At 50.7% G+C, this 24756-nt stretch overlaps 1 protein-coding gene across 3 annotated transcripts; it reads left to right on the forward strand.

Annotated features, from left to right (window-relative positions):
* Window positions 1-308: 308 nt before the first annotated feature.
* On the forward strand, window positions 309-24544 carry CX3CR1 (C-X3-C motif chemokine receptor 1). Of its 3 annotated transcripts, none has more exons than XM_084753512.1 (2): window positions 309-413; window positions 18590-24544. In XM_084753512.1, exon 2 carries the CDS (start codon window positions 18599-18601, stop codon window positions 19661-19663), a length of 1065 nt encoding a protein of 354 aa, XP_084609638.1. In that variant the 5' UTR covers window positions 309-413; window positions 18590-18598; the 3' UTR covers window positions 19664-24544. The 3 variants fall into 3 exon arrangements, with proteins under 3 accessions (XP_084609638.1, XP_084609637.1, XP_084609636.1); XM_084753511.1 differs by lacking the exon at window positions 309-413 and adding an exon at window positions 3696-3891; XM_084753510.1 differs by lacking the exon at window positions 309-413 and adding an exon at window positions 3900-4023.
* Window positions 24545-24756: the final 212 nt, after the last annotated feature.

Raw genomic sequence — 24756 nt, forward strand, 5'->3', positions numbered from 1 at the left:
GGAAGGGGGCAGCCTGCACTGCTCCTTGGCAAACGAAGCACCCTTTGTGCCACCTGGTCCCTCTCCTGGAGCGTCCGCTCTGGCGAAAGCACCTGTGAGGCCTGGACTCCACCTGGTCCCTCCCTTGGAGCGTCCCCCCAGGTGAAAGCATGGGTGAGGCCTGGACTCTTAGGCACCGCCCCTTCCTCTGCGCACCCCAGCGCTTTAACCTCTTCATTCTTTTCCCTGGCCAGCAGGTGTTTACACGCTAAAACTTACACCAACCTGGCCTGAATTATTTTTGGGTTGTTGCTGCTGTTTTGAGACAAGACCTCACTCTGTAGCCCGGGCTGCCGTCCAAGTCACAGCAATCCTCTGACCTTGGCCTCCCAAGGGTTGGGTCACCTACAAGAGGACGACGCTCAACAGTGGCGGTGAGTTATTATTAAATAGTTGAAGGCTGTGCTGGCTTGAATGAGAATTGGCCTCGTAGCTTACGTGTTTGAATGCTCGTTAGTGGAACCGTTTGGAAGTGTAGCATGGTTGGAGGGGGTGTGTCACTAGGGGTGGGGGAATTTGAGGTTTCAGAAACTATCCTAAGGTGGCTCTCTGCCTCCTACGTTTGGATCGAGATGTGAGCTCTCGGCTGTTCCTGCCTCCCTGCCTTTACTCTATTATGACAGACTCTAACCCTCTGCAACCATAAGCTCAATTAAATAGTTTCTTTTATCGGTGCCTTGCTCTTGGCGTTTTATTACTGCAATAGAAAAGCAACTAAGGTAAGGGACAGAGCGGGAATGCAGCCCAGGAGTGAGGGTTTAGCTGAGTATGGTGACATGCGCCATTTGACCTGAGGAAAATGACAGAAGAGCTTAGGAGTTCTGGCTTGAGAGGCTGAGGTGAGAACTCAGGTGTTCTAGGGTAGCCTGGGCAACCCAGCAAGATCCATCTCAAAAGCAAGATAAATCGTTAAGTGAGAACTGATGATCTACTTTGGAATAAAAGAGTGCTTTTGCTTTACTTTGTAATATGCCTTAGTTCTCTCGCCTCAAATGCTACTGCTTAGAAATACTTTATTCGGGCTGGAGAGATGGCTCAGCAGTTAAGAGCACTGGCTGCTCTTCCAGAGGACCTGGATTTGATTCCCAGCACCCACTTGGTGGCTCACAACCATCTGGAACCTTAGTCTCAGGGGATCTGAGAGCCACTGCCTCCTCCTGGCCTCTTTGGGTCCGGGTGTCATGTGGTGGTAGACAGACAAAGAAATGATTTAATCAGAGCTGGAAGAGAAGACTCACTGATTAGGGGTGCTTACTGCCTCCCAGAGGTCACAATTGGGGTCCCAGCACCCACATTCAATGGCTCATACCTGCCTATAGCTCATTTCCAGGAGATCAATGCCCTCTTCTGCAATTTGTTTATGTTGCATACACTGTATACATGAGGCACACACATGCACACAGAGACACACACATGTACACAGACACATACAGACGCGACACACACACACATAGACACACACACAGACACACACATATACACAGACACATACAGACACCACATAGACACACAGACACACAGACACACACACAGACACACATAGACACACGGAGAGAGAGAGAGAGAGAGAGAGAGAGAGAGAGAGAGAGGTGCAGTGCTGATTGCTGCCTTCATATCCAAAGAGTGGACTTGCCTCTCTCTCCCTCTAAAACATTGTTTCACAAGCTTAGAGTGCCTCTCCTATATTGTGTCCCTTCCTCAGTGTGTGCAGGTATCCACTGGGCACATGTCCTCACCCTGTGGCAGCTGGGGACAAGGAAACTGGCACAAATATGCTGCCGCTCATTACGGAGTTCTCGTTGCTGTGGCAGGGCAGGCTGACATGTCAGCCCACAGTAGGTGAGGCTAGGAGGACAGCACTCCCAGAGCACGCACAGGCTTGGGGATGTGTGCTGGAGGAAGGGGAAGTGGTCAGCGGGCAGCGGGAAGTAAAAAGAGCCATCATGCTGAGAGCACGCCACCAATACAGACGAGAAAGAAGAGGACCATCCATCTGAGCTGTTAAGTCTGTAGAGCCTCGGCTCCGAATCACTCTCTGCCTTATGGGTAGATGGTGGGGTAGGGAGATGAGGACAGATGAAGGGAAGGGAGTGGCGGGCACAGGGTGCTCTCCGGGCCCCAGCTGGAGACGGGATTGTGTCAGAAATGGACACTGATGAGCCTGTTGGCAGGAACATCGGGAGAATCTTGGCCGGAATCCGGACAGGAGGACGAGGACGAGCTGAGTGCATATCGGGAGAACAGCTGAGCTGGTGCCTGCCAAGCCTGTGTGAATCCCTGAGTTCGATCCCCAGCACCTCCTAAACCACACACACAGCAGAGCATCCCCGACTTGGGAGGTGGAGGCAGGAGGATGAGAAGCTCAAGGTCATTTTAAACTACATAGCCATTCAAAGGCCAGCCTAGGATGTGCGGGACCTGTCTCAACAACAAAACAAACAAGCAAACAAAAACAAAACCAGGGGGGCTCAGCAGTGGCTAAGGGCACATACTACTGCTCTTGCAGAGGACACAACTGCCTGTAACTCCAGCTACAGGGAGATCTGAGTCTTCTGGCCTCCGTGAGCACATATACATAATTAAAAATAAACCTTCAAAACAAAAAGTTTATTATCGCCGGGCGTGGTGGCACACACCTTTAATCCCAGAGCTCGGGAGGCGGAGGCAGGGGTATCGCTGTGAGTTTGAGGCCAGCCTGGTCTACAAAGTGAATCCAAGATAGCCAAGGCTAATACAGAGACCCTGTCTTGAAAACCCAAAAGCAAACAAACAAACAAAAGCAAAACAATAAAGTTTAGCAGAAACAAATAGGACACCAAGTTGGGTGGGTTTGGAACGAGGGGGGGGGGTGGAGGGCAGGTGGATCTGGGAGGGATGGATAAAGGGATAGGCCATGATCAAAATGTGAAGTGTGAAATTCCCTGAGAACTAATGAAAATAAAAGGCAAAAATCAAGAGCTGAAGTGGACAGAGTCCCGGCAAGGAGCTGAGACGGGGAGATGTTGAGTAGCTGTTGGGCAGCAGGAGAGGACCAAGGTCTGCGCGCCTGTGCAGAGCTGCTGGCTCTCCATGCATCCCTAGGACTCTGCAGGGGAAGGTGAGCACACAGGAGGCCAGAAGAAGGAAGCAGAAAGGGAGCTAACGGTGGGTTTCCTCAAACAGGTGGAGGGATATTGGCACTTCCAGTTCCTACCTCAGTGGACAAAGCAGGCTCATAGGCTCATAAGAACTGTGACAAGGTCAGGCAGGCAGATCGCTTGAGTTCGAGGCCAGCCTGGTCTACAAAGTGAGTCTAGGATAGTCAAAGCTACACAGAGAAACCCTGTCTCCAAAAACAAAAAAAAAAAAAAAAGAAAAGAAAGAAAAAAGAAAACAAGAAAGAAAAAGAAAAAAAGAAAAGCAACAAAGTCTGTGCCCAGTGCTGCCCAGTGAGTACTAGACACTTTCTAAGGTGGCTGGAAAGCTGAGGGGCGCTCACAGCTTGCCTGAGACCCCTATTAATGAGAGCTTTGACCTGACTGATGCTGCTAGCCTCTGAGGCTGCAGATCGCTATCTCACTGGGGATAAGAGGCACAGCCCCCAGCCATCCCCAGCTCTGCCCCAGGCTCCAGTTCCCTAGACTTCAGAAAATGCACGCTCTCTTGTGGTCAGCTGGTTTCCAGCCTGGAGCGGCAAGCTTGCTTGCCACAGCATCTAAAGATAGGGTACCCCACAGGAAGCCAGATGCGATTGGCTAATTTTGCAAATAAAGATGCCTCAGAGAGAGGGAAACACTAGCCTCTGGTGGAGTCTGTGTGGGACTGGGTAACTGGCTGTCACTTCCTGCAAAAGGTCCCTTCTCATCTGCCCAGGTAAGTGCAGAGGACTCCTCCCACACCTGGGCGTGGAGTGAGTCAGGCACAGCCACGGGCTTACTGATGCTCTTTGTCTTCTGTGTACGTGTCCCTGAGGATGCTGCAGATAAAACGGGTGGAGGATGGAAGGTCCGTTTGATTAGAGCTACTTATTTTGTTTATTGGTGTTTTGATTGCATGTATGTCTGGGAGGGTGTCAGGTCCCCTGGAACAGGAGTAACAGGCAGTTTGAGCTGCCACCTAGTGCTGGGAATTGAACCTGGGTCCTCTGGAAGAATAGCCAGCACTCTTAACTGTTGAGCCATCTCTCTCCAGCCCCAGTGATTTGCACAATCCCACTTTGAGGTGTTAGTAATTATGTTCTAGAGATATGGAGAAAAGTTTATGTTGGACATTACCAAAGGGAGGGGGCTTGATATGAAATCACATCTGGGTAACAGGAAATATTGATGTTCTTCATTACAATCCACAATGTCCGTCAGACTTTGTGGTTCATGCCTCTAATGCCAGCACTTGGGGAACTGAAGTAGGAGGATTGCTGCAAGTTTGAGACCAGCCTGGCCTGTGTGTGTGGTGAGCTCCAGGCCAGCTGGGGCTTCTGTGGGAGGCTATCTTAAACAAAGAAGAACAACCACGTTTTAAAAGGAGTACTTATCTTCAGAGACCCACGCTTGAGTGTCTATAGATGAAATTAAATAACCAAATTCAGCCATGAAGCAGGAAATAGCTTGGAGCTGAGTGGTAGGTACCTGGTGCTTCCTCTGATTTTTTTTTTTTTCTGGTTTTTCGAGACAGGGTTTCTCTGTGCAGCCTTGGCTGTCCTGGACTCACTTTGTAGACAAGGCTGGTCTCGAACTCACGGCGATTGACCTGCCTCTGCCTCCCTGAGTGCTGCTGGGATGACAGGCATGCACTGCCACCCCAGTTTATGTTCCCCTGATGTTTTACAGGCTTGAGAATGTAAACACAAGGGTGCGCTGCTGAGCGTGTAGCTCAGTGGGTAGAGCACTGCTGAGGGTGTAGCTCAGTGGGTAGAGCGCTGCTGAGAGGGTAGCTCAGTGGGTAGAGCACTGCTGAGAGGGTAGCTCAGTGGGTAGAGCGCTTCCCAGCATTCAAGAAGCCCTGGGCCCAGTCCCCAGCATCTAATAAAATTAGACATGGTGGCACATGCTTGTCATCGCAGCACCTAGGAGGTGGAGGCAGGGGCTCAGAAGTGCAAGGTCATTCTTGGTGCATAGCAATTTTGAGGCCAGCCTGGGCTTTATGAGACCCTGTCTCTAACAACAATAACAACGACGATGATGACGACGACGATGACGATGATGATGATGGTGGTGATGTTCAAAATGGTGCTAGCATTTTTACTATAAATATAAATTCATATGGAGAAAAAGGGTAGTATGCTTAAATCTGCAAAGTTGGGTAGTTTTAGGGATTTGCCAACCCCCCCCCTTTTGTAAATGCCTTTTTGGTACTATCTTCAGTTGTTATAATGAATATTTATGATAAACTAGGCACAAACTCATTCCTCAATTTCATAAATGCTTGTAACCATGGCTCAGACACCTGGGCTCTGACATCTGAGCTACTAGGAAATGTGGTCTTTGGAAGGAAAGCGTGAAAACAGGCCAGGAGGAGGTATCCCCTGCTTGACACAAAACCGGTTTCAGAGGACCCCAGTGAGGACAGGTGGCATCTGGCTTTTCCTCAATGGCTGTATCTGGCAACCACAGACCCTAAGAGGCTTCAGCCTCACTCTGTTTTGTTGTAGTCCAGAGAAAGGCTGGGAATTTGAGGGTTCTCCCTCCCGCCCTCCCTCCGTCCCTTTGTCCTTCCAAAGTCCCCCGTGTTTTTTGTTTGTTTGGTTGGTTGGTTGGTTTTTTGTTTTTAGTCCCAACTACTTGAAATACAATACTTGAATTAGGAAGAAATTTAGTCGAACATAAAGACACTCAGATCATAAAAAAAAAACAAAACCCGCCTTGCTTAGTCCCGGGTCATAAGGGAGACCCTGGGCCCTACTGAGAGACTGGAGTGGGGCCTGACTCGCTGAGCCTTGGGCACCATGAGGGTCTGCAGCATAGAGGCTCTGACTGAACAGGGGTGGGAGGGTGTCTCTAGGACAACAGAAATGGCCGCAGGAAGGTCTTCAGTGACTTTTCCCAGAAAGACGTGAACAGATGCCATTCACCGCAGCTGGGGCCCCTGCGAAATGGCAGGAGCAACCCCGCACCCAAGTCCAGCCTGGTGAACCAGTAAGTCTCTTGGGGGCTACTTACAGGAACATGCCCTGAGCTCCTCAAAGCTCACCCCAGGGAGGTGCCCACCTGCAAGAGCTGCGTCCTTGGAGCTTCTTGCACCAATTGCAGGCAGCTTCATGAAGAAAGACTCCTCTCTTCAGAGAGGGCAGCCTCCTGCTCTTAGAAGCTTCGTGCAAGTGTAGCTGAGTCCTGAGAGCCTCCCTGCTCTCCCCTGGAGGGAATGCTTCCATGAGAGGAAAACGCTAGACACACAACAGAAGGCCAGAGTGGCTTCACTTCCCTGCTCTCCTCGGCTTGGCTTTGTTTTTATCAAGGAAATGCTGGACAGCAAATTGTCCCAGCCCAAATTCAGTCTGACTGACTGGGCCATTCTTCACACACCCCTGGTTCCTGGGGAGAAGAACCTACCCCAGTGCCAATCTCTTTAAAACCTCTGCCCAGTCTTCAGCTGACTCCATCACACAGGGAGGACTAGAGGGTGTGGACAGATGCTGCTCCGCTTTGGGACATAGTCCTGACTCTGCCCTCATCAACTCTGCACATCACTTGATTTTCCTGAGTCAGCTTTTCCAGTGAGAGGTAGGACTCAGGCAGTGGAGTGCACTTTGAATGTTAGGGTGTGATTGGGCTGTGTTTTTGTTTTTGTTTTTGTTTTTGTTTCGTTTTTTTTTTTTTGTGCTTAAAAAACAGTATGGGCCAGCAAGGTGGATAAAGGCACCTGTTGCCAAGCTTAACTCCCTGAGTTTGGCCCATGGGACATGAAATGCGTGGTGGAAGGAAAGAACTGGCTCCCCAAGGATGTCCTCTGACCACACGCTGTGGCCCGTGCCAGTATGCGCATGCATACAAATAAGCAAATGGACGTAATTTAAAAACAGTGATGACAGCCGGGCCTGGTGGCGCATGCCTGTAATCCCAGCACTCGGGAGGCAGAGGCAGGTGGATTGCTGTGAGTTCGAGGCCAGCCTAGTCTACAAAGTGAGTCCAGGACAGCCAAGGCTAACACAGAGAGACCTTGTCTCAAAAAAAAAAAAAACAAAAACAAAAACAAAAAACAAAAAAACAGTGATGACTACTACTTTAGGGAAAAGTAACGCTCCGTGACTTTAGGGATTTTAAGATCTCTATTTTTTTTCCAGAGGAGGTTGTTACAGATCCCAAATTGCCAGGAACAGGAGAAAGGCAGCACGGTAAAGCAGACCCAGTCCAAAACCAACTTCTAGTTCCTCCCTTCCCAAGCCAGCTGTGCAAGGGCGGCCGTGCCGGCTCTGCTCTTCCCAAACCAGAGACGTGCCTCTGAGAACGTCCTTCCTGTGGTCCACAGCATCCACACACTTGTGCCTCCCCAACCCAGCCTGACGCTGCTCCGAAGCTGGCCCTCAGGGAATGAGCTGCAGGCCGCTCCACGCTGCTCCAAAGCATCTGGGTGGGCTGTGGAGCCTGGGTGGTGCCCAGGCCTAGCCAGCCTGATGAGTACCAGTGCCCAGGGGGTTTCACTTGTTGTCATTTCCTGCCAAGGAAAACCAAAAAGAAGCCTGAGACTTCTCACTGAATCTGAGGTCTGCCTTTCCTCCTGGGGCCTCCAAATATTCAAACTCAGAAATTCAGGGTGGAATCTCCCTGACCTCTGAATGGAGGACCTGCTAACCAACTCATCTGGCCAAATTGTACTTGTTTTGATTTGTTTTGTTTTGTTTTTTCGAGACACGGTTTCTCTGTATAGCTCTGGCTGTCCTGGACTCACTTTGTAGACCAGGCTGGCCTCGAACTCACAGAGATCCACCTGCCTCTGCCTCCCAAGTGCTGGGATTAAAGGTGTGCGCCACCACGCCCAGCACTGCTTCCAGTCTATTTATTTCCTTGCTTTTCTTCCAATCAAAGTAGCTATTCCTGAAAAATATGGTTTAAGCTTGTCTATATTCGAGTTAAAATAGAATGGTTTTGGTTTTTTGTTTTTTTGTTTTTTTGAGACAGGGTTTCTCTGTGTAGCCTTGGCTGTCCTGGACTCACTTTGTAGACCAGGCTGGCCTGGAGCTCACAGCGGTCTGCCTGCATCTGCCTCCCAAGTGCTGGGATTACATGTGTGTGCCACCACACCCGCTGGCTGTACCATTTCTTTGTGTGTTCTTGGCAGACTAGAAAAGCACCCTGCCACTGAACCACATTGGAAATCCTTCTTCATATGGTCTCCTCCTCCTCTTCCTCCTCCTTGTCCTCCTCCTTCTTGTCCTCCTCCTTCTTGTCCTCCTCCTCCTCCAATTGCAGTTGGCAAGGACTCCCCAGTCACATCAGGTGGCGCAAAACCACCTATCACTCCAGCCCTGGGGATGCTTTGCTCCCTTCTGATGTCCTTGGGTGCTGACATGCACAGAAAAAGCCTAGTTTTAGAAATAATTTATTATCTCACAATCTCTATATACAACACACTTTGCTTATGTCCCTCCATAGCCTCTCTTAACCCCGCTTCTACTTTCTCCCCATGAGCCCGCCTCTTGCTTTCTCCTCTTTGTGAGTGGAGGGGGGACCCACTGCATTTAATTAGGGGTGCTAGGGCGAGCTTGGGTGGCAGGTAGCAGAGGGAGGGACAGCTTACCAGTGGCTGCCCCGCAGAGGAACGTGGCCCATCCTCCCTTAGGTTTGGCCGTTTGGCCCTCATACATGGACTCATTGTTAGCACTGAGCTCTTCAAACGCCCGCTGCAAGCCGGGCCTGGGCAGCTGAGCGCTGAGCTCTTCAAACGCCCGCTGCAAGCCGGGCCTGGGGCTCCCAGCTGTAGTTCTCGCACCGGAGCCAGCGCTGAGGCAAGAGGGCCAAGCTGGGCCGGCCCTATTGCAAAAATTAAAACCAAACACGTTAAGCCGGGTGTGGTGGCGCACGCCTTTAATCCCAGCACTCGGGAGGCAGAGGCAGGCGGATCGCTGTGAGTTCGAGGCCAGCCTGGTCTACAAAGTGAGTCCAGGATGGCCAAGGCTACACAGAGAAACCCTGTCTCGAAAAACCAAAAAAAAAAAAAACCAAACACGTTTTTGCACATATGCACGCATGTTCAAGTGGCGGAGAGAGGTACCCTTTACCGTTGCCCAGATCTTACTGGGAGTTGCCCACCTGTGTAGCAGATGCAGCACTAAGTAAATCGTCAGTATTCGCAGGAAGCAATTCTATACGCAGATGACAGCCCGGAGGAGCAGTGTGAGCAAGCAGCTTCCGGAGACAGGAGATGGGCTAGGTTAAGCTGCCCTAGACCTACAGGGTCTCACCAGGCGCCTTCCTCAGACCCTCATTCTCTTCCCCTGATGTGACCCGTTGGCACAGCTATTGGTTTTCTTCAGCTGAGTGCTGCCAATCAGCTCATGCAGTGAAGGAGGGTTTGGCCCCAGCACCTGTGCTAGAGGGCAGCCTCAGCCACCTTGTCTGTGTGCCTTTTTCAAAGTCCAAAGTCATTTTCCCTTTTTTTTTTTTTTAAATTAAGACAGGGTCTCTACACATAGCCCTGGCTGCCCTGGAACTCACTAGGTAGACCAGCCTGGCCTTGAACTTGCAAAGATCCTCCTGCCTTTGCCTCAAGAGTTCTGGGATCAAAAGTATGCACCACTACACCCTGCTTAACTTTATTTTTTAAAAAAGTAAACTTCAGAGCTGGGCTGGTGGTGCATGCCTTTAATCCCAGCACTCAGGAGGCAAAGGCAGGTGGATCTTCATGAGTTCAAGGCCAGCCTGGTCTACGAAGTGAGTTCCAGGGCAGCTAGGGCTATTACACAGAGAAACTCTGTCGCGAAAAACCACACATATACAAAAAGTAAACTTTATAGGCCAGAGATCCACATGCTTGTGCCTCCCGAGTGCTGGGATTAAAGGTATGCACCACCATGCCTGGCTTGGGGCTCTTATTTCTACCAAGAACTCACACGTTTGGTTAGGCTGGCTGCCCATGGAGCCCCAAGGGCCCCCCTCCTCCACTTCCACAGCACTGGGATTACAAATGTGCCCACTCCCCTCACCCCCCATCCCGTGCTTAGCTTTTTATATTTTTAGTTGGAAGCCTTTAACAGCTGAGCCACTTTTCCAGCCCTGTGCTTAGTGTCTTACTATGGGTTCAGAGGCCAGAACTCAGGTCTTGGAGCTTGCAAAGCAAGTCATCTCCCCAGTCCCAGCATTCTTTGCAACATGAGCTCATTAGCCTTACCTGTGGCATTAGGCGGTCACCTTCACTAGCTAATTGGCTCTGCCCAGTGGGCAAGCCACCTTCTCATACCTAAGTGACAAAACTCGGAGCCAAGCTCCGAAGCTCCTGCATCCCCACAGAGACTGGCAGATGCTGCTGGGTGCTGGCTGCTCACATTTGCAAATCACAATGCTCACAGGTGCTCCTACAAGGCCCAGCAAGGCTCCTCACACACATTCCGAGAGGACAAATTAGTTACACATTTCCTGAAGAAACAGTTTTAAGAGAAAAAGCAGCAGGAGCGAAAGGACCTTCTCTTGTTTTTGTTTTTGACAGGCTAAACTAATCCTCTTAGCCTTAGCCTTAATTTTTTAATTTAATTTAATTATTGAGAAAGGGTTTCTCTTTTAGTCCTGGCTGTCCTGGACTTACTCTGTAGACCAGGCTGGCCTCGAACTCATGGAGACACAACTGTCTCTGCCTCCCGAGTGCTGGGTTTAAAGGCTTGCGCCACCGCACCCAGCTCAAGCCTTAATTTTTATTTGTTCTTAAACATGTGGCTGACCCTTGGAAGGTCCCTGCAAATCCTAAGGCCAACCTAGGCTAAACAGGGAGTCCTGGGTCAATGACAGTGTGAGACCCTGCCTCAAAAACTTTTAAATCCATCTGCTTCTCCATTACTTAAAGAAGTGATTTTAAAAAAAAGAAGAAGAGGCCGGGCGTGGTGGCGCACGCCTTTAATCCCAGCACTCGGGAGGCAGAGGCAGGTGGATCTCTGTGAGTTCGAGGCCAACCTGGTCTACAAAGTGAGTCCAGGACAGTCAAGGCTACACAGAGAAACCCTGTCTCGAAAAACCAAAAAAAAAAAAAGAAGAAGAAGAAGAAAACAAAAACATTTGCTTTAAAATTTTCACGGCTTATTTTGTCAGAAACAAGCAAATGCCACAAAGTATTTTAAAGAGGAAAAGGGAGGGAGCGGTGTCAAACCCCAAACAATGGCTTGCTTTAGAGAGAGGGTAACTCCTTTACCCAGAGGGCCCTGGGGTTTCAGCGGTTTGGCTTGGCGTGCCTCTCTCTGGTCTGGGTTAAGCTGCTGGGCACTTTCTCGCACTGTTTCACTTGAGCTCACAGCTATAGGAGCAGACGGCCAGCTAGCTTGCGTGTGGCGTGGCAATTGTAAAATGTCCCTCTAGCCTCTTTTTGTACCCTGAGCTTAAAAAAAAAAGGGGGGGGGGGGCGACAGAGACTGGAGAAATAACCCGGTCAGTAAAGTGCGTAGCGTACAACGGTATAGCCCAAGCGTGGGGACCAGCGCACAGTCCTCAGAACAAACCAAAAGCCATACTCAGGGAGAATGAAAATCCAAAGGGAGACACTGGATTTAAAAATCAATAAGGGCGGGCCGTGGTGGCGCACGCCTTTAATCCCAGCGCTCGGGAGGCAGAGGCAGGTGGATCACTGCGAGTTCGAGGCCAGCCCGGTCCACAAAGCAAGTCCAGGACAGGCAAGGCTACACAGAGAAACTCTGTCTTGAAAAAACAAAAATAAATAAATAAATAATTAATTAATTAAAATAAAAATCAGTAAGCAGGATATGGAGCCAAAAGAAAGGGGGAACATCATAAAATGCGATGCCAGCAAGAAGAGAGAAGCTTAGCCCCCTCAGAGGGAAGTAGAGAAACAGGAAGCCCTCGGAAGCTACGGGTAAGGGCGCCTCCATCCCATGCACAAAGAAAGCTTTAAAAGTGAAGGAGTGGGCAGGATAAAAGGAAGTGGCCAGAGGAAGCGGACCAGGACGGGCAGTGAGAGTGAGGAGGAAGTTTTCTGAAGTGGGTCACATAGGAGTTATTTCTATTTGAATCTACGGCGATGTGAGATTTCTCAACCTTCCTAACGCTGCAACCCTTTAAGTATAGTTCCTCATGGGGTGGTGACCCCCCTAATCATAAAATTCCTCCGTTGCTACTTCATAGCTGTAACTTTGCCACTGTTGTGAGACATAAGTGTCTGTGTTTTCCCATGGTCTTAGGCGGTCCCTTAGTGAAAGGGCCGTTGGAGCCCCACAGGTTGAAAACAACTGACGTGGACCATCAAGCTCTCCTTCCAGGATCAACTTGGAGTCCCCAGCGCAATACTAGTTAGTAAAACCACAGGAAACAGATGGAGCGTACGGAGACCTGAGAGCAGCTTACAGGGATTTGTGGGAGGTTTGCAGGATGTGGGTGTGGTTAGGTGGGGATAGTGAGGGTATTTACATATACATTTGTGCGTGCGTGCACATGTGGAGGTCAGAGGTCAATCTCAGATACTATCCACTTTACATGGTTTGCTTGTTTGTTGTTTTGGCTTTTTGAGACAGGGTTTCTCTGTGTAGCCCTGGCTGACCCGGACTCACTTTGTAGACCAGGCCGGCCTCGAACTCACAGCAATCCTCCTCCCTCTGCCTCACGAGTGCTGGGATTAAAGGCGTGCCCCACCACCGCCCGGCTCCACTTTACGTTTTTAGACCATCTCTCAATGGGATCTGAGGCTTATGACTGGGTTGACTGGCCTTGCCAGTGCTGGGGTCACAGCGTGTGCTACCACACCTGCCTTTTCCCCCTTGTGGTTCTGGATATTTTCATGTTTTCGCAGCAGGTGTTTTACTGGCTGAGCCCACGGGATTTGTGTCCTTCCCTGAGTTTGTGCACAGCCCCATCTTGTTGGCTGATGGTACCGGTCTTTGGTGCTAATCCAACACCAGCCCCCAGGGATGCTCCCTGCAACCTCCTAGGAGTGACGGCCAGCTGAGGGAATCTTGCTTTCTAGTGTCTTCTGCTTCCACAGAATGCCAGCTTCGGGGCAGGTCTGTGACCTCCTCAGGCTGGCCTTTGCCTCACTGTGCAGCCCAGGCTGGCCTCAAACTGAAGATGACACTGGACTCCTGGCCTGTACTCCATCTGTTGCCAGGAAGCAAGGCCTGTCTTTAGGTTCACTTCTCAATCTCCTAAATGTCTCAGAGGGCCCAGAGATGAAAGGCTTGCTCAGGTCAGACCAGAAAGTTCATTTGTGTGAGAGTGACTATTTGGGGGTGGGGTGGCATTCTTCGGTGATGTGAGGTTTCCAACTAGAGTGGAACCCCCATGCTCTGGGGCTCATTGCCGACACTGGGTTTGGGCTGACACAGCCTGCCAGCCCCTTCCAGGTAGATACTAGAGATGTACAACGTGTGTCACCTCTGACTCACGAAGCCAGGGCAGCATTGCTTCTCAGCAGTTGCTTAGAAGACACGGAAACTACTGGCACAGGTGTCTGTTCCACCAACAGCCGCAGCCAGTATGACGAGTGAGGGTGGATGCTGAGCCGATAAAGGGTCTTTCCCACGCTGTCTTGGCCTGTGGAGCCCTGGTCAGCCCCTGACGGGAGCCCTGGTCGGCCCCTGCTGGGAGCCCTGTCAGCCCCTGCTGAGAGCCTGGGCCAGCCCCTGCTGGGAGCCCTGGTCAGCCCCTGACGGGAGCCCTGGTCGGCCCCTGCTGGGAGTCCTGGTCAGCCCCTGCTGGGAGCCCTGGCCGGCCCCTGCTGGGAGCCCTGGTCAGCCCCTGATGGGCCCCCCTGATCAGCCCCTGATGGGACCCCATCTGATGAGGCTAATCTTACTCCCCTAGGTCTTGCATTTACTCATCTACTCACTCATTCATTCAACACAGCAGGTACCTGTCGCGCTGTCAGGTCTAAGGGCCCAGGACCCAGAGCCACAAAAATATCTGCATGTTCTGTACAGATCTCCAGGGAAAGGACAATTAGAAGGTGTCACCATCAGTTTCTTGGGACCTATCATTGTATTGTTACTTAGTTTTTTTTTTTCATTAGAATTCACATTTTTGTTTATTTTATTTTATTTTCTACATTTATTTATTTATTTTATATTTTTGGTTTTTCAAGACAGGTTTTTTTTTTCTCTCTGTGTGACAGCTCTGGCTGTCCTGGAGCTCAGCTCTGTAAACCAGGCTGGCCTCAAACTCACAGAGATCTGCCTGCCTCTGCCTCCCAAGTACTGGCATTAAAGGTGTGCGTCGCCGCCACCGCCACCACCACCACCACGCCCAGCATTTGTTGATTTTTTGTTTTGTTTTGTTTTTTGTTTTTTGTTTAGTTTTTTGTTTTTTTGAGACAGGGTTTCTCTGTGTAGCCTTGGCTGTCCTGGACTTTCTCTGTAGACCAGGCTGGCCTCGAACTCACAGTGATCCGCCTGCCTCTGCCTCTCGAGTGCTGGGATTAAAGGCGTGCGCCACCATGCCCAGCTGCATTTGTTGATTTTTAAAATTGAAAATCAACCAATTAAAATATTTTCCAAATGGAGATGATTTACATGGCTAAGAAAAAAAAAAACATCCAAGCATGTATAGGAAAAACAGAACCTCCTTTTCCTTATCCCTTGGCCTCCAGAATTGCCCTCCAGCACTGCTGTCCCCAGCACAGGCTTGTCGTTCTGCAGATAATCAGACAGACAGACAGACAGACAGACACACACACACACACACACACACACACACACACACACACACAGCCTTCCCAACCTCCTCACAAATGTCAGCTCCTGTGTCCGTGGGACCCCACGTGGATCTCACACTTCTGTCTTATTTGGTGTTCCGTCATTCAGACTGTCTGGACTGACTACAGCTCAGTAAAGGATGTCATACTCTCCCCTACTTTCAAAAATCAGCAGGGAAAAAAAAGGTACATTTTTCACGTCAGTGGAAAAAAACAGTATCATCTTTAAATACCAGAGTTCCACAATGTTCACGGTCCGGTAAAACACGAGAGTCCTAGTCAGCTTGGGTGAACCTAAAGGTCAGAAGGTCTCCGCAAGTGCCTGCTGTGAGAACTGTGTCAGAACAGGCTCTCTCCTCACGAGACTGAACCCCAAGCCTGCAGAGGGACGCAGGAAGCGCAAAGCCTCCTAGCTCATCCACCAGCTGGAGGGGTTCGTCCTCTGTGAGTCCACAGACGCTGCTAGGCTGAACGACAGATCCCAGGCCAGAGACAGAATAGGGTTTCCTGGCTTTGACCTCCTCTTGGGGTCAGCTTAGCTAACTTTTCACACTGGGAGGAGGAGGAGGAAGAATGGGACTGTCCTGGCGTCCCTCACATACCACCTCCGAGCATCTGCTTTCATATCACTGCATGGCGTGTCTCCCCATACCTGGGAAGACAGTCCTCTAGATATAAACAAGCCTTGTAGTGGGTTAAGTAACAATTCTGCCTGCTCATCTGTCATACGTACATACAAACGTATGAAATGACACATTTTAGGGGGTATTGGTTTATTTACTTACTTATTTTTGAGACAGAGTCTCAAATATCCCAGGTTGGGCTGAGACTTGCTATGCAGCCAATGATGGGATGACCTTGAACCCTCCTTCTCCAGGCTCCACCTCCCAGTTGCTGGGATTACATGTATGTGCTAGCATGTCTAGTTCGCGTGGTGCCAAAGCTCGGCCCCAAGGCTTTGTGCTTTCTAGGCAACTACTCTATGAACACAGCTGCGTCCTCAGCCCTGAGGTGACACCTGTTGGGTTCAGAGAGCACTGGGAGGCAGCCATCTGCTACGGACCAGCTTGAATGTTGGTTGTTAAGTGAGATCACAGCAGAGCTCCTGGGAGGAAAAAAAAGGCCCTGAGGCCTGAAGCAAAGACTGCCCACACCTGGTTCAGGGGAGACAGACTCGGCTCAGTCCACCACAGAGGAGGCTGGCTGATATGCAGAATCCACAGGCTCATGATGCAGGGAGAAGCCATGGCTGGCTGGCTGGGATGTGGTGAAGCCATGGTGAGAGGGGCGAAGTGGGTGTGGAAACTCCCTCTGTCAAAAACCATCAGCTTTGCTTTCCGTTTCAATGGGGAAGGAAGCAGCAGCAGCAGCCAGGAAGTGTGCTCCGAGGTGACTTCAGACTTCTGAGGGCTTGTCTGTAGTTTCAAGAGGCAGAGGAGGAGACCCAGAGGAACAGTCTGGAGTGAGCCAATGCTAGACTCAGATTGTCAGACTATTCCTGGAAGCTCAATTGAGAGTCAGAGCCCAGAGCCGACGCAAAAGCAAAGGAATTTTATTGAGCCAGTGCACTGGGGTCTGCCAAGCTCCGAGGAGATGGAAGACCCTGTTCTGTAAAAGCAGAGGGTTTAAATACCCTTTACAGAATCAGAACTCAGCAACCGTGGTTAATTATCAAGCGATGGGCTAACAGTACGTGACCTTTTTAGGTGAATGGGGGGTCTGAGGTAGTAAATTCTATGTAGGGTGAGATAAGGGCAGTGAATCCCAGGGGCAGGGTTGAGATGGGAGGCTAGTGGAAAATTTTTGACTTGTTCTTCTCCGTTTGCCCTCATTATCGGCCTGTAATTCCTGACTTGCTTTGCTCAGCTAACAACGCTATGGTTATGATGGCTGAGTTCAGGCCATCTGGAATCTTACACCACCAGCGCATCCTGGCTTGGAAGTTAGTGGGAATGGGGACAAAGCTTTACTGTGGAGACTGCCCTCTGCTCCCGTTCCCGCCCATAAGAAAATAGGAGAAGCCGGGCATGGTGGTGCAGGCCTTTAATCCCAGCACTTTGAAGGCAGAGGCAGGTGGATCGCTGTGAGTTCAAGGCCAGCCTGGTCTACAAAGTGAGTCCAAGACAGCCAAGGCTACACAGAGAGACCCTGTCTTGAAAAACTAAAAAATAAAAAATAAAAATAAAAGAAAGAAAGAAAACAGGAGAAAGAAGAGGGCAGCAGGCTGCCTTAGCCCATCCCCCGCCTGGGGTCAGCCAGCCCTCCTGTGAGTAGAGAGATGGCCAGGCCAGTGAGATTGGGATTGAGGAGTTTTCCACACAACGTTAAACCCAGGGAAGTCCTGGGTACCATGAATCAAGAGTGAGGGGCTTTGCTGGTTATTTTCTTCATCACCAGACACCAGATACCTGAGAAGAAGCAACTGCAGGAGGAAAAGGTCACAGCCTCTTCCGTGGTGGACTGCACCGAGGCTGCCTGCTCTGGACACCTCAGGCTGTGATGGAGTTCAGGCTGCAGGACAGGCATAGGCAGTCGTCGCTTTTTTTTTTTAATCTGAGAACCTCTGCTGGGATCTCAGCAACATTCAAGCTGGTCAGTAGCAGAACGCTGCCTCCCAGCGCTCTCTGAACTCAGCAGTGTAACCCTCTTTCCTCTAAAGGAGGTTGCTTACAGTCTGATGGGATCATTCTGGGAGCAGGTGCCAAGTTGTGGCTTGAGCGTGGGGCACCTGGTCACAGTGCACCTGCAAGCTGGAAAGCAGAGAGAGGTGTGTACGTAGCTCAGCTCACTTCCTCCTTCCTTTTCTGGGAAGTTTGGGACCCCAGCCCATGAAATGGCTCCATCCATACTTAGAGGGTTTTGCAAGACAGGCTTTCTCTGTGTGGCCCTGACTGTCCTAGAACTCATTTTGTAGACCAGGTTGGCCTTGAACTCAGAGATCTGCCTGCCTCTGCTCCAGAGCACTGGATTTAAGGTGTGCGCCACTGCTGCCTGGCTACGGTGGGTCTTTATACCTTGTTAACTCAATCTTTAAAACCCTTCGCATGCAGCTAGAGAGATGGCTCGGCAGTTTAGAGCATTGGCTGCTCTTCCAGAGGTCCTGAAGAAGACTCAGGATGTCAGGGTGGCCCCCATGTCAGGGTGGCCCACAACCACCTGTAAGCCCAGCTCCAGGGAGATCAAGTGTCCTCTTCACCACACTCACACAGGTGCCTTCCCACATACAAACACACATGCACATACTTTTAAATAAAATACTATTTTTGGTTTTAAGAAAACACAGCAGCCAGTGTGGTATGATCCCAGCATTCAGGAAGCAGAGGCAGACAGATCTCTGTGAGTTGCAAGCAGACCTGGTCTACATATCAATTTCCAAGCAAGCCAGGGTTACATAGTGTGAGATCCTGTTTCAAAAACTAAAATAAAAGCCGGGCGTGGTAACGCAAGCCTTTAATCCCAGCATTCGGGAGACAGAGGCAGGTGGATCTCTGTGAGTTCAAAGCCAGCCTGGTCTACAAAGAGAGTCCAGGACAGCCAAGGCTACACAGAGAAACTCTGTCTCGAAAAACAAAAACAAAAACAAACAAAAAAAGCCCTAAAAGGTAGGATGAGTGAAGATGAAATTTAGTAGAACCCCCCCCCCCGCCCCTGCATCCAGTGCTTTCTCCTGCTTGTGGCATCCAGCTAGAGCGAACTGCAATCCTCTACTGCTAACGCAGTCACGCTTTCTTTTCTGTTCCAGGACCTCACCATGCCCACCTCTTTCCCTGACTTGGATCTGGAGAACTTTGAATATGATGATTCTGCTGAGGCCTGCGATGTGGGCGACATTGTGGCCTTTGGGACCGTCTTCCTGTCCATCTTCTACTCCCTCGTCTTTGCGCTTGGCCTGCTGGGAAATCTGTTGGTGGTGCTTGCCCTCACTAACAGCCGGAAGCCCAAGAGCATCACAGACATCTACCTCCTGAACCTGGCCTTGAGCGATCTGCTCTTTGTGGCCACGCTGCCCTTCTGGACTCACTATCTCATCAGCGACGAAGGCCTCCACAACGCCGTGTGCAAGCTCACAACCGCCTTCTTCTTCATCGGCTTCTTCGGGGGCATATTCTTCATCACCGTCATCAGCATCGACAGGTACCTGGCCATCGTCCTGGCCGCCAACTCCATGAACAACCGAACGGTGCAACATGGTGTCACCATCAGTCTGGGAGTCTGGGCTGCGGCCATCTTAGTGGCATCGCCCCAGTTCATGTTCACAAAGAGGAAGGAAAACGAGTGTCTGGGGGACTACCCTGAGGTCCTGCAGGAAATCTGGCCCGTGCTCCGCAACGCGGAAGCCAACATCCTGGGCTTCCTGCTGCCCCTGCTTGTCATGAGCTTTTGCTACTTCCGCATCATTCGGACGCTGTTTTCCTGCAAGAATCACAAGAAGACACGCGCCATCAGGCTCATCCTCCTCGTGGTCGTAGTGTTTTTCCTCTTCTGGACACCCTACAACGCCGTGATCTTCCTGGAGACCCTCAAGTTCTATGACTTCTTTCCTAGCTGTGACATGAAAAGGGACCTGAGGCTGGCCCTCAGTGTGACGGAGACAGTGGCGTTTAGCCACTGTTGCCTCAACCCCCTCATCTATGCCTTTGCTGGGGAAAAGTTCAGAAGATACCTCACACATCTGTACAGGAAGTGCCTGGCGGTCCTGTGCGGCCAGCCTGTCCACGTCGGCTTCTCTCCGGAATCCCAGAGGAGCCGGCAGGAGAGCGTCCTGAGCAGCTTTACTCACTACACAAGTGATGGAGGTGGATCACTCCTGCTCTGAAGGGGTCTCCCCGGCCCTGACTCAGCTAAGAACCCCGAGTTCTTGCATCCGACTCTGTATAACGAGGACAGACTTTTTCCCCCCTGCTGTGTCTTATGTGCAAGAAATATGGACCAGATGCCTATAAACCAATCCCACGATGTTTGTTTTTTGTTTTTAATCATGTACGTTCAAATTGTGAAAGGCACACATATCTCTTTACCACAAATGTTGAACGTTGGGGCTTTACAAGTGACAAAGGTTCTAACCAGACTGGCGTAATTACAAAGGGGTTGGTGACGATCCTGTGGTGGTGGTGGTGGGGGGGGGAGACGCCTCAATCCTCAGCCTGAGTGGAAACCCTTCAGATGTCTGAGTAGTGGTCAGTCATCCTGGCCTACAGCTTTACAGTCAGAGAATGACTTCATCTCTCTGGTTTCAAGGTCAACATTCCTAGGGATGGGCTCCCGTTGGAGGGCGTCAGGTGTCCACCCTTGACTAGGTGGTGGTATTGAAATCAGACACCTAAGATATTGGAACCTCGTGGTCAGAGGTTGAGGGAGGCGTGTTTCTAAGAAGTTGGTGGGTGAGAGCTCCTCTAAAGAGACAGAACAAAAGTGGCACAGCTGCCTTGCCATGGGGCTCACGCAGGCTCTCTCCTCAGAAACCAGCCAGTGTCTACTGCCAGCCTCTTCATTAAGCCTGTCCTGACAACGTCCTGCAACCTCCGAGGGTTAGGGTGAGGGTTAGAGTGAGAGTTACTGCCCACTGCATTAAATGCAAACTCGAGGCCCTTGCCTCTGAGACCAGGTAGATAGAATGCAGCTCTAAAAATAGACTCCACGGGAGCCGGGCTTGGTGGCGCACATCTTTAATCCCAGCACTTGGGAGGCAGAAGCAGGTGGATCATTGTGAGTTCCAGGCCACCCCGGGCTACAAAGCGAGTCCAGGACAGCCAGGGCTACACAGAGAAACCCTGTCTCAAAAAACTGGAAAAAAAAATAGACTCCATGCTGCCTCCTTATTCCCAACGGGCTTCACTCACACAGCCTTCCTGATCCCTTCTGTCTGTCTTCCCGTCCTCCTCTCCCCTCGGCCCAGGGGGAAGGAATAGAAAGGGTCGAGCTCTCGAGTGAAGCAGCATTGCTGCTGGTGCACTGAGGAGACTGGAGCCGACAGAGCTTCAAAGGGGGCATTCTAGCAAGGCACATCAGCCAGGAATTTAGCTTTCTCTGGATCTGGCGCTGTTGTCCTGCCTCTGAGTAATGATGCACGTGGAGTGGGAGGAGCCTGCAGTGGGAGGAGCCTGCAGGCTTTGCTAGGGGACACAGCCAGACAAAAGGAAAACCATTCCTACAGCCTTTGCACACCTAGATCTACAGACCCATAGCCTGTCGGTGCCAGACCCAGGCTGTGAGAGCACCTTGCTCTCCCCGCACCCTGCAGGCGTCATGTAGGCTCTAACCACAGGAATGCCCTATTGCCTCATGTATTGCCTTACACTGAGAATTCCAGCATAGTGTAGGTTTGTAACTTGCTTTGTAAAATAACGCTGGATTCCAAATAACTCTCTGTTCCTGTGTAGATCGTAGTGACCATTTCAGCAGGTCTTTCCCAGATGGCGGCCTCGTTGAGGAAGCTGTGGCCTGTGGCTGATTGCCGCATGTCTGTTATCTCCTTGGCAATCTGTCTGTTTGTTTCAAGGATGTCAGATAGACTGAGTCATGTCCCTCACAGACATGTCCAGCCTTTTGTCATTGTGACGTGGTGTTGTCATCTACAAAGGTCACAGTTGAGAACCTCGAAGTTGAGTTATGAAAGGAGGGGGCTGGAGAGCTGGCTCGGTGGCTGAGAGCACTGGCTGCTCTTCCAGAGGACTGGATTCCCAGCACCAAATAATAGTGGCTCACAACAGTCTATAACCCCAGGTCCACATGATCCCACACCCTCTTCTGATTTCTGAGGGTACCAGGCATGCACGTTATAAACAGATGTCTGTGCAGGCAAAATACCCATACACATAAAGTAAGTCCCTCTTGGCACCACAGCACCTTTTTTTTTTTTTTAACCTGGAGAAGCTCTTATCTCTGAAGTCTCACGTTAGATGTTTTGCCTCTGCACTATCATGCTTAAGCACAGCAGTCTGGGGGCTGGAGAGATGGCTCAGCGGTTAAGAGCACTGATTATTCTTCCAAAGGACCCGGGTTCAATTCCCAGCACCTACCTGGCAGCTTGTCCTCGCCTTAGTTTTCTTAGTTCCAGGGTCGCAGATTGCTGAGTGGTCAGAACTGGATCCAAATATGTGCTCTGCCTAGGCTGTCTTTTGTGATGGCCTGACTGGGGCCGTGTGTGTGTGTGTGTGTGTGTGTGTGTGTGTGTGTGTGTGTGTGTGAGAGAGAGAGAGAGAGAGAGAGAGAGAGAGAGAGAGAGAGAGAGAAGTCAATCTGTCTCTCTGTGTCTCTGTCTCTCTCTCTCTGTGTCTCTGTCTCTGTCTCTCTCTCTCTCTCTCTCTCTCTCTCTCTCTGTGTGTGTGTCTCTGTCCCTGTCTCTGTCTCTGTCTCTGTCTCTGTCTCTGTCTCTCTCTCTCTCTCTCTCTCTCTCCCCCTGGGGTCTGGATTTCACCAATTATGCCAAGCTGGCTGGTAAGGAGCCCAAGGGACCTGCCTGTCTCTGGCTCCTCTGTACAGGGACAACTCGTGCATGCCAGCCTTTCACACTTGGGGTCAAACTCAGGTCCTTGAAGTTGTATAGTGGTCACTCTACTGACCAACTCATCTCCCTGGCCTCCAAAGGCACACTTTGTAGCTAAGTAAATGGTGGCCAGTCGGGACCCACAGCAAACTACAGAACAAGCCCATCCTAGTACTCCCTTCCTAGCCCTAGTGCTCCCTTCCTAGTCCTAGTGCTCCCTTCCTAGCCCTAGTGCTCCCTTCCTAGTCCTAGTGCTCCCTTCCTCGTTTTGGTGGCACTGCATCAGATCATCTGGCCTCTCGGAGAGGAGAACACAGTCCGCAACAGAAAACTGAAGCCAGGTGTGGTGACGCACGCCTTTAATCCCAGCACTTGGGAGGCAGAGGCAGACGGATCTCTGTGAGTTCCAGGCCAGCCTGGTCTACAAAGTGAGTCTAGGACAGCCAAGGCTACACAGAGAAACCCTGTCTCGAAAAACCAAAAAAAGAAAGAAAGAAAACCGAGAAAGAAGGTGTGCAGGTGCGTAGTCATGGAGAAGCTGAGGCCTCTGACCTAGAGTACAGTTGAGTGGAGTAAGTCTGTCCCCGCAGGTGTGGGCTGCACCGTAACCTCCAGTGACACACAGGAAAAGAGTCCTCAGCAACGGGCACAGGATGCCCAGAGACAAATGCCACCAGCAGCCTTACAGGGCCCAGACCTCAGGCAGACAGGGTAGATGCCAGGGAGAGCTACGCCCAGGTGATGTCCAAGTCCACTCACTTAGCCTTAGTCCACCCTCACTCAGGGACGTTCTACAGAGTGGCTCCTCCCCCCCGGGACCTTGCCACCGAGGAAGATGGGCAGTATGGAGGAACCCTGCACTGCAGCTGGGATGTGTACGGGGCTTCCTAACTTTCCACCCTTCTCTCGCTCTGGAGCACTGTCCTTGTGTGGCCAGAGAGAGTCAGCTTCTGGCCCCATAAATGACAACTGCTCATGGACACAAGCCTAGCAGTTTGATTGAGGACACCAACAACCTCTAAGGGATCTCAAGATGAGATCCATTCCTGCCCTCAAAGACGTCAAGGTTCCTGACTCAGAACCTAATTTTCTTCACTGCACCTCGCTCTTTTACTCATGGGGGCTACTGCAGCTACAACTTGACCGGAAGGTGCCGTTTGCATAACTGGCTGAATAGGCAGCCTCATTTGGGGTGACCACAATACTTACTGGTGTGCAGAAGTTAGTCTCAGCACATCAGAAATTGTCAGCTCCCCTTTTAGGAGCCTCTGGAGTTCATGGAGACCACGCTTGTTTTCTGCATGGCACCATGTCTCACCATGTCCAATCTCAGTTTGGGAAGTGAGGACCCAAGTTCAGCCCTCAAAACGTGTGTCAAAGAGCAGGGTGCTTACAAAAAACAAACAGATAATGTGTAAGAAGAGGAGGGGAAAAGCCGGGCATAGTGGCGCCCGCCTTTAATCCCAGCACTCCGGAGGCAGAGGCAGGCAGATTGCTGTGAGTTCGAGGCCAGCCTGGTCTACACAGTGAGTCCAGGACAGCCAGGGCTATACAGAAAACTCCTGTCTCAAAAAAAAAAAAATGTGACAGCTCATTTGTAATCATGTGTGTGTGTGTGTGTGTGTGTGTGTGTGTGTGTGTGTGCCTCTGTGTGTGATGTACATGGTGCACACACTCCTAGGCACTCCTCTATCCCTGGATGAGTAACACCCAAAGCAAGAGTGTCTCTCTGTCTCACGTGGGTGGAGTCACAGGTCCTTTGAAAAGAGGATAAAGACAAAAAGGAGGCCAGCATTACCTCTCTCAGACCGGCCTTGAACTGAGAAGACCTGAGGAGGGGCCAAGGGAAGCCGGGGCACGAAGGTCTGTTTTTCAGGAGGTGGTTGGGTGGTGTTGGGAGCCTGAGGCTGACAGTGGGGCTGGTGGAGACAGCTTCGTGGAATGGGGGAGGGGTCATTTATCAGAGGTGTGCGTGAAGGGCAGGAAGAGCAGCAACCCTGAGGCTCAGCTGCACAAAGTAGATGAAAAAGAGGGAAGGGCTGGAGAGACAGCTCGGTGGTTAAGAGCTCTTCCAGAGGTCCTGAGTTCAATTCCCAGCAACCACATGGTGGCTCACAGCCATCTATAATGTGATCTAATACCCTCTTCTGGCACGCAGGCAGAACATTGTATACATAATAAATAAATAAATCTTTTTGTTTCTTTGTTTGATTTTTGTTTTTTGAGACATGGTTTCTCTGTATAGTCTTGGCTGTCCTGGACTCATTTTATAGACCAGGCTGGCCTCGAACTCACAGAGATCCGCCTGCCTCTGCCTCCCGAGTGCTGGGATTAAAGGCGTGTGCCACCATGCCCGGCTTAAATAAATAAATCTTAAACAAAAAAAAAAAAGAAATATTACAAAAAAGAAAGAAAAAGAGGGG

Source organism: Acomys minous (assembly GCF_964271855.1).
Source record: "Acomys minous genome assembly, chromosome: 13".
Lineage (NCBI taxonomy): Eukaryota > Metazoa > Chordata > Mammalia > Rodentia > Muridae > Acomys > Acomys minous.

Bases quoted from the DNA above. Each gene is read 5' to 3' on its own strand.
- CX3CR1 (XM_084753510.1), top strand. From the start codon at position 3,958: ATGCTCTTTGTCTTCTGTGTACGTGTCCCTGAGGATGCTGCAGATAAA. The intron at 4,024-18,589 runs GTCCGTTTGATT...TTTCTGTTCCAG, and splicing joins AAACGGGTGGAGGATGGAAG to GACCTCACCATGCCCACCTC.